This window comes from Hemicordylus capensis, chromosome 15 (genome assembly GCF_027244095.1).
Source record: "Hemicordylus capensis ecotype Gifberg chromosome 15, rHemCap1.1.pri, whole genome shotgun sequence".
Taxonomy (NCBI): domain Eukaryota; kingdom Metazoa; phylum Chordata; class Lepidosauria; order Squamata; family Cordylidae; genus Hemicordylus; species Hemicordylus capensis.
In genome coordinates, this window is record NC_069671.1 from 615,535 (window position 1) to 624,833 (window position 9,299).

Consider the following 9,299-nt stretch of genomic DNA (forward strand, 5'->3'; position numbering starts at 1 on the left):
AAGAAGAAGAAGAAGAGTACGGCTGTATAAAGAAAATCAAAAATATATTCATAACAATGTCAGAATCTGTAGCCATATACTGAGTAATAATATATTACATAGAGACCAGAACAAGAACCATATTGTGGATGGTCATACCAGAGTGATACAATGCTAAGTAGAGCCCATAAAGGAAGAGCCACAGACAGAAACCATCATAATACAAGGTTTAAAAAAAACCAGAATAAGGGCCATTTTAGTTAGTCGTGCAACAAGTCAGACAATGTTGAACACAGGCCATAAACACTTAGTGCTAAACTTCGTTTTCACGTTCATCGGAGTAAGTGGCAATATACAACAAATGGGAAAACTCAAGAAGGGACAAATATCAAGGTAAATCTTAAGGAAAACAGCCCGCTTCATCCACGACTAGAGATGCTTCATGGAGACCGAAAGAGGTCTTGCGGAAGAATAGCTCAAGTAATTTCTGCCAAATTTTGTACGGATGAAGTTCATCTCAAACTCCAGTGTTGCAGACTAGCTCACCATTGCTCCCTCTAAGGACTGTGCATGTGCGCTCACGCATTTTCTGATGTCCACTCAGTCCGTTTTAGATCCCGCTCAGGCTGAATCAGGAAGGCCCCACTCTGAATGCACATGGTGCGCGCACAAGGCCTGGATCCTGCCGCCCAGAACAAAACTCAGATGAAAAAAACTAGAGTAATTCAGCAACACTGTTGCTCACCTACCTATGGTATTTCTCAGTATATGTTTACAGATTCTGACAATGTTGTGGAAATATTTTTGATTCTCTTTATACATTAGTACTCTGTTTCCTTCTTTCTTCCAATCTCATAAGAACATAAGAACAGCCGTTTGACTGTAGGAAAAACAAAAATGAAGTCTATTCAGGTTCTTTCGCGGGAATGGACGGAATAAGCCTTCTTGGTTTCAGTATTCACAATTGAACAGCGTAGTGCAGAAGGAAATACAAAAGCAAGGTGGATGTATCAGAGATTTGACAGAATTTGAAATATGAATAAGTAAAAATGACAAACAGTTACTGGGTTTGATATGTAAGTTGTTAGTGAAACATGACTCAGAATCAGAACAAGTTAAAGACTGTATGATTAAATGGATGCAGAATATGAACAAAACAATCGACATGCAACAAGGGAAATATCAATGGAAAGTGAACTCTAAATTTACAGCCAACAGTACGTTATGAGAAAATTGGTAGAAAATGTGTTTCCGTTGGTTACTCCAATGATGATTTCAAAGATAGAGAAGAAGTAACCCAGAAATTGTTGGAAGTGTATGAATCAGCCAGGAACCCTTTATCACATGTGGTGGACATGCACTAAATTTTGGAAGTTAATTCACAGTAAGATGCAACAAATGTTTTAAAAAGACTTTCATTTTTCTCCAGAGATTTCTATGTTAAATATTACTAAGCCTTATATACCTGCAGAATATTTGGAGTTGTCCTTATACATGATAACTGAGACTAGAATTTTTGATGCTTCTTTTTGGAAGACTCATTTGTTACCGACATTAGAGGAGGGGCATCTCAAACTCTGGGAATATGCTTCCCGTTTTCCCTTCTAGGGGAGCACGTTTTCTGAGCCTGCCAGTTAGGAGCCCGAGACAGGTAGAGGGTGTCTCTCCACCTCCCCACCTGTGATCCCAGGCAAGGCTCTCTTGGCCTGGCCTGCCAGTGGAAGCAGCAAGTGCTGGTCTGAGGGTGCTGGAACGGGGGCCCTTGTTTCTCCTTTCCCCCAGCTAGGTGCCTCTGTTCCTGCTGGCTGGGAGCGGCAGCGATGGATACAAATACAACAAACATTTATATGCTGCTTTAAAACCAAAGTCCCCAAAGCGGTTTATAAACCAATCAATAAAGATGGCTCCCTGTCCCCGAAGGGCTCACCATCTAAAACAGACAGACCCCAGCCACAGCCACTGGAGGGGTGCTGTGCTGGGGATGGAGAGGGCCAGGTGCTCTCCCCCTGCTCAAAAGGGGCCTCTTTGCCCAGTGAGTGGGGGTTAGCAGGGTCCCACACTAGGGAGCCAAGGGAAAAGGCCACGGGGCATCGAGGACATGTGGCGGGAGGAGACAGGAGGAACGGCTTCGTTCCAGAGAGCTGGAAGTGGCCTGGCAGCGTTTCCAAAACCTGGACACTTTGCTTGGCCAGAGATGACGGGAGGGGGAAAGACGGAAGCCAAGCCCCCCTCTCCAGCCAGGCCCGCAGGGGGCGCGACCGGCCTCCCGCTTTGGCCCCAGCCCCGGGTCGCCCGTCACACCTGCCAGGCGGCCACAAATGTGTGGCGGCCGGGCTGGCCTTTGCTGGGCGGCTCAGCGGCCTCAGACAGCCCGGCCTCTCTCCTTCTCCTGCTCTCTCTCGGCCTCTCCGTAAACAGGTTGAGGTTTGCACTGTCCGGGTGTCAAACGGCCGCCTGCTCCCGGGAGACAAAAGCAAAATCCGGGACGGTGGCGGGGGGTGGGTGGGGGGAGTGTTGTTTTTGCCCGTTGAAAATGGAAGGGTGGAAGCAGATCGCGCAGCTGGCAATTTACGGAGCCATGAGATTTTTAACCGGCCTTTTCACAGAGGGCTTCTGAGGGACACACAGGATTCTCCCCTTGCCCGTTTGATCTGCACAACCACTCTGTGAGGCACGTTAGGCCGAGGGATACAGTCTGCATCAAGGTGGTCCTGGCTGAATGGGATTTGAACCCAGGTCTCTGCAGTCCTAACCTAAGCCACTGTACAGTACTGCACTGGTCCAGTGACAGATGCAGGGACCCCTCGGCCTGAAAACCATCCTCTGGCCTCCACATCCTTATCATAAACCCCAGATGTATTTATCCAATAATGCGTGGAAGGCACTCTGCACACACTCAGAGGCCCCCTTGCATTTATTATTTGTACCAGATCTGATCTCTGGCACCAACAACAGGTTCTAGAGCTAGGCCCCCATGGCCCTTAACCCATGCTAATACCTGCACCATTATACATATTTCTGCACAGTCTATATATATTTCTAAAAACAGCCAAGGGCAGGGTCTTCATGGCTATGAAGTTATGATTGCAGCTGCTCTGTGCTTTAAGTGGTCCATAATTCTAAACACTGCCATCATGAGATCTAGCATCCTATTCTTAATTTTTTAAAAAATAAAAAAATCCAGCGAGGTAGCCATGTTATTCTGCTGCACCAAAACCTCAGAGGGGACCTTATGACCCTTGAAAGCTAAACACTGTGGCAGGGAACATAGGAACCTAGGAAGCTGCTATATACTGAGTCAGGCCATAGGTCCATCTAGCTCAGTATTGTCTACCCAGACCTGCAGCGGCTTCTCCAAGGTTGCAGGCAGGAATCTCTCTCAGCCCTATCTTGGAGATGCTGCCGGGGAGGGAACCTGGAACCTAGATGCTCTTCCCAGAGCGGCTCCATCTCTCTAAGGGAGAGTCGGCATTGTCAGACGTCTCTGACGGAGAAGACTCCTCTCCACAAATGCCCAAGTCTTCAGGACGCCACAAGAACAATCACAGGTTGTTGTTGTGTTTTTTAAAAGGACGTCTGGTTTCCTTTGATTTGATTTAAGCCTCTAATTTATGAGAGGGAGGAAAGGCCTGAATGCTTCACACACACACAGAACGGCCTGCATATCCCTGAACCAGATCTGTAGGAATTGTCACATCACAGGAGAAGACCTGCAGCCTCCCTTGAAAAGGGACTCCGTCTACAATTGGGAAGAAGATTTTAGTGGTATCCTTGGAAGAATATATGAGCTTTCACTAATACTTGAAAAACGACACTCGAAACAGAGTGCTGTTATTCACAGATTCGTTCCTTGGATGTACTACAGTGTTCTTATCTTTGCGGTTATTTACACTTTATATCTTATTGACCTATTTGCTTTGTACGATTTACTCGTATCACCCATCATCGTATAGATGATTATTCTATTTTCAATATAATCTACATCTGTATATATTGGAGTTATTGTTGTCTGCCACATTACCGGATCAGTTTGCGTCTTATTCAGATCCTTTACGGTTTTTGCTCTGGAAAGCCGTAAGACCAGTCGGCAGAGCACGGCATGGCCAGAACGAGAGGCCCTTTCCCTTTCCAGCAGAGACACTGGACCAAGTGCAGCCTTCATGAGCCCAAGTCTGGGCTGGCTCCCCCCTCCGTGTATCTGTGGGGTAAGGAAGTGCCAGCCAGCTCAGCCTCCTCCCGCCCCAGACGCCCCGGGGGCCTCCCAGCTCCCTGACTGCACGGCCAGGCTTGACTCTCTGGCCTGGCTCATCCACTTCGGCTTTCCCACAGGGAGGAGAGGGGACACTGAAAGGCCTCCTATTAACATAAGGGCAGCCCTGCGGGATCAGGCCCAAGGAGGCCCATCTAGTCCGGCATCCTGTTTCGCACAGTGGCCCACCAGAGGCCCCGGGGAAGCTCACAGAAGCTCAAGGTGAGGGTGGGGGTCCCTCTCTCCCGCTGTGACTCCCCTGCAGCTGGTACTGAGAGGCATCTTGCCTCTGAGGCTGGGGGTGCCCCACAGCCCTCCGACCAGTAGCCATAGAGAGGCCTCTCCTCCATGACGTTATGGAGCAGACCCACTCCCACAAGCAGCAAACCCATTCCCTGCAGGTAGGAAACTAGCAGATCAGGGAATCGGCTTCAGCTTGGCCTTTGCCCCTGGAAGCTGTTTTTTCTCAAGGCTGGGAGGTCTCTCCTCCCATCCTGGGTTCCAAAATGTGCCCCCTCCCGGACAGGCCCGAGTGATCCAGTCTCAAAAGAGCTTAGCCACGCGAATCCAAGGACAGGCTGGCCCTCGGGGGCTGCCCCCCCCGCCCCATCCCAGATCCGCCTCCCCCCCCGCCAAGCGGCCGCGTCACGCCTGCCCACCTGTGTCCTGGCGGAACTGGTGCATGGACTGGAGGTCGATGACGTAGGGCGCGAGCTGGGCGTCCACCTGGCCCAGCACCACGCTCCCGCGGGCATCCTCCTTCAGGACGTTCTCGATGTGGTGGCAGACGGCCGCCGTGTAGGGCCGCCAGCGCCCGTGCTCGTTCAACCACTCCCAGACCACCACGCGGGCCACGTTGTTGGGAGGGAAGCCCAGCCCGTTAGCCAGCACCAGCGCCCCTGTTGCAGGCCGTGCCATGCTGCCGGCCACCGGCCACCGGGCATGGAAGAGGCAGGCAGGCAGGCGGGGTCACCAGAGAGGTGTCCTCCCCATGGGCTCAGGAGCCCTGCGGGGCTCAGGCTGTGCACCCCGCCTCACAGGGCTGCGGGGGAAGGCAACAGCTGCCCCACATCCTGAGCCACCATCAGAAGCGGCTTCGGGGCCGAGGAAGGCAGACCACACACAACCCTTTCCCCAGCAGAAGAAAAACAGTGGAAGCCAGTTCCAGAGGCTCCGCAGGCTCTGGGGTGTGCAACCTTCAGGTCTCTGAGCCAAAAAGGGGCTCTCCCCTCTAAACAACGCCAACCACAAACCGGCCGACAAGGTTCCAGGCACAGAGGGGCTCAACAGCCAGGGGGCAGAAATGCCGGGGGGGGGGGCCGCGGGGTGCTCACACGTCCCTGTGGCCTCTTGCCATGGAGCCAAGCAAAAAAGGAGCCGGGCGCCCCCCTGTCTGTCCTCTCGGCAATCTCAGCAGAACCTTCCTTGGAGCCGGGCTTCCGGCTGGCCCAGGCCACGTCCCTTCTCCGGCCAAGCTCTGTAGCCCCACGGCCAGCCTTCAGGCTGCAGCAAGAGGGAGAGTCCCACTGCAGAGCAGCAGCAGCTGGCCAAGCCCGCTTGCCTCCGAGGGGAAGGAGGCCAGGGCTGGCGAGGAGGAGGAGGATGGGGGGAAGCAGAGTCCACCAGCAGGGCAAGGGAGGCTTCTTCCGGATCTGCCTGCACGGCCTGCTTGTCCACAAGCAGGAGAGCAGTGGCCGGCAGCGCAAGTGGCGGGGAGATGCTGCCTGCTTGGGAGGTGACCTCTTTCCTCCCAGCGCTGCTGCTGCTGCTGCTGCTACTCAGGCGGTGTCATCCTGGTCTCCTTGTTTTCCCGCAGCAGCCTGGCCCAGGTCTGGTTCTCCTCCTGGCTGGCAGGGGCTGCAGAGTGAGCCTGGAATGGGAAAGGAGGCGGGGAGGACAAATGAGGATGGAGGGGGACCTGCTGCTGCCTGCAGCCTCCCCCCTCCCTGGCTGCTGATGGGCTCTCTGCCTGGCGCCCTCAAGCCAGCCTCAACTCCCTGCTGCTGCTGCCGCCTCCTCCGCCAGAGCTGGGGCGGGGGGGGGGAGGAGGGAATGATGACTGTCGCGTCCCACCCCCACCGCCACCCCTCCCAGACACCGGCGCCCCTACAGGGGAGAGGGGGTGGGCACCTGGAGACCTCCCCCCGCCCGCCTCCTACCTGCGGCCGGGCTGCCCAGAGCCAGAGAGAAAGGAGGGTTTGAGGAAGCGGGGCTCGGGCGGCGGGGGGGGAGCACTGCAGCCGCCCACCGGGATCTCCGCGATCCGGCTTTCCCGAGCAGGTGGAGCGGGGAGAGGAAGCACCCCCCGCGCGCCCCGCTCCTCCACGCAGCCCCTTCCTACCTTGCTCACTCCTCCTCCTCCTCCCTCCTCTGCAGCCGCGCAGCGTCGCCCCCCGCCCCTGCCCCCCCGCGAGATGGCCCAGCCTCCCTCCCTCCCTCCCGCGGCCGCCACGCTACGTGCCTCGCGCCCCCCGCCTGCCCCCCGCTGCTGCTGCTCAGCGTAAACGCGCATCGACGTGGGTGGAGAGGAGAGCTGGTGGTGTCCAAGGGAGGCTGGGGGCGGAGAGAGCGGGGGCGGGGCGGGGCGGGGGGTCGTCGCCCTCCTTCGGCAGCGGGCTGGGGGCGCTGCCAGCCCAGCCCCGCCCCGCCCCGCCCGCCTCCAGGCGGCCTCGATCCCCACGAGTCACTCACGACACCTACCCAGGAGGACCCCGGCGCAGACCCTGCTGCTGCTGCTGCTGCTGCTGCTCCGGAGCTCCGGTGGCGCAGGCAGGCTGCTGATTGAATGCAGCCCGGGGCGGGGGGGGGGAACCTCCTCGCCCCACCCCTGGAGGCGACCAGCAGCTGCAGCAGCCCGGCGCCAGCCCACCACGGCTCGGGGGCCTCTGCTGCCCGCCCCCACCCCGCCGCGGGGGGGGGGACCCAGCGCGAGCGAGCCTCCCTCCTCCACCGCCCAGCCAGACAGAGCCCGCCTCCTCTGAGCATGTGCAGAGCGGGCCGGCTGCCTCTCCGAGCTCGCTCGCTGCCCAGAAGAAGCGGCTTGTGGCTGGCGGGAGTGGGGGGCCGGTGGGGTTTCGCGAAGGCGGCACTCGGCCCTTTGCAGCCCGAGCAGAAGGCACACTGGCCGCACACTCTCGAGGCAGGCAGGGCTCGCCACCGCGGTGGGTCCGGCCGACAGCTGCCCCCCGCCTACGCTGAAGCCTCCGGAGGCAGCCTTGGAGCCGGCGAAGCGGCGCGTGTGTTTTGCCGCGAGCAGGGAGCCCCACGGAACGCAGCGAGACGTGCTGCGCAGCTGCAGTCCAGGCGGGATTCACCTCGGTGGAGGAAGGCAGCCGCCTCCTTCGCGGCAGCGGCAGGCTGGCCGCCCGGCTCCCTCGTGCCTGGCCAGAAGCAGCAGCAGCAGCAGCGGCAGGGTCTCCTCCCGGCTAGCAGGCAGGCAGGCAGGCAGGCAGGGCGGCCGGCCCCGCCAGACCGCAAGTGGCCCGGAGCAGCCGAGGAGCAGCGCCCGCCCCCGCCCCACCTCTGTAAAGAGGTGCTGCTGCTCTGAGCCGCCCGCGTGCTTAGTTAGGGTGCTGGTTCTTCACCCCCCGCCTGGCCCGGCTGGGTCCAGTGCGTGCAGTGCACACTCAGCGGGCAGAGAGTGATGCAGACCCGGCAGGCAGGCAGGCAGGCAGGCAGGCGGCGCATAGACAGCGGAATCTGCCCGACCTGCCCCCGGCCCTCGAGCAGGGGGCCCGCGGCGCCAGCTTCCCTTTTGGAAAGCACACAGTCCTGGCATTCACACACCAAGCGTGTACAGGCACCTCTAGGCACGTAAAGGGGACTCCTGGCGCCAGAGGCGTAGCAAGGCGGGAGGGGGCCCAGAGACAAGATTTTAAAATGGGCCCCCGGTCACTGAAGCTCAGCTCATGAAGTAAAGAAGTCTTAAATGAGGCTGAATAGTGGTAACCAAAAGCAGAGTAGAATTTCTATCTATCTATATCTATATCCTATGTGCCACAATAGAACATCATCCTAAATTATTTTTTAAAAGGTTTTGTAAATTGTGGACGATGCCAGTCATTTAATGGTACTAGAGAAAGAGATGCGGTTCTGGTCGCTCCCGGGCTTAACACCCACATCAATTTCGGAGGATGAATACAACTGAGGGAAACTCAGGTGGGTGCACGGCTGGGGGAGTCAGTCATGTGACTTCCCTCTGGGGGGGCCCTCAAGGCAGTGGGGCCCCAGACAACTGTCTCCCCTTGCCCTATCATAGTTACGCCCCTGCCTGGCGCCCACAGAAAAGCCCTGTGGTTGCCTTGGGCAGCATACCGGAGGGGTTGGCCATGGCATGAGATGATGATGATGATGATGATGATGCCTTTCAGCACCTGCCTATGTCACCGATATAGGAGCAGCGGGGGGGGGGGGATGTGAACCAGCAACCTTCTGCTTGTTTGTCAAGCATCTGTGCAACTGGAGGGGGCTGAAGGACCTCTGATGGGAAATGTGGCCGGCAGCTGGAGGCGGGCCCAAGCCCCACCTGAGGAATGCTCTCCTGGAAGTGGGGAGGCACCCCCCCCCGGGCCACACCACGGTGCGTATCCAGCACAGGACGCAGACTGCCCGCCTCCTGGCCCCACTCCTCCTCCTTCCAGCCTTGCTTCCCATGATCTCCCCCCACCCGGACCTCTGCTCCTCCCCCTCAAGCCTCTCTGGAGGCACCCTGCCATCCATCTTGACCAGGGGCGTAACGAGGCTGGAGTGGGCCCAGAGACAAAATTTTAAAATGGGCCCCTTGCTGATACACACACACTCACTTCACATGTGACTTGCCTCTGGGGGCCCCCTCGAGGCATGGGGGCCCCCAGGCAGCCACCTCCCCTTGCCTAATGGTAGTTACGCCCCTGATCTTGACCCCTGCAGAGGCTGCTGGGCAGGCGGCTGGGCTTCATGGCCCCCGAGCCCCAGGAGGAGGCGGCTGGCCTGCAGAGGCTCAGGCCCACCGGGGGAGGGGGTGGGGCCCTGCTGACAAACGTCAGAGGGGGGACGGCATGTTTATGGGCAAAGCTCCCCAACCCCTGGAGAG

At 57.6% G+C, this 9,299-nt stretch overlaps 1 protein-coding gene across 6 annotated transcripts in view; it reads right to left on the minus strand.

Moving 5' to 3' along the window:
- Nucleotides 1-9,299, minus strand: part of DTX1 (deltex E3 ubiquitin ligase 1) — a 72,531-nt gene that overhangs the window by 34,844 nt on the left and 28,388 nt on the right. For 2 of the 6 annotated variants that reach the window (XR_008312449.1, XM_053279312.1), the window contains exons 1-2: nucleotides 6,929-7,235; nucleotides 4,888-6,098 (exon numbers count right to left, since the gene is read on the minus strand). The exons of 1 other annotated variant lie outside the window; for it this stretch is intronic. Coding sequence is in view for 4 of the 5 variants with exons in the window: in XM_053279312.1 (XP_053135287.1) it covers nucleotides 4,888-5,146 (259 nt within the window). In the remaining variant the exon portion in view is untranslated. 3 more of the 6 variants (XM_053279313.1, XM_053279316.1, XM_053279315.1) reach the window with 3 other exon arrangements.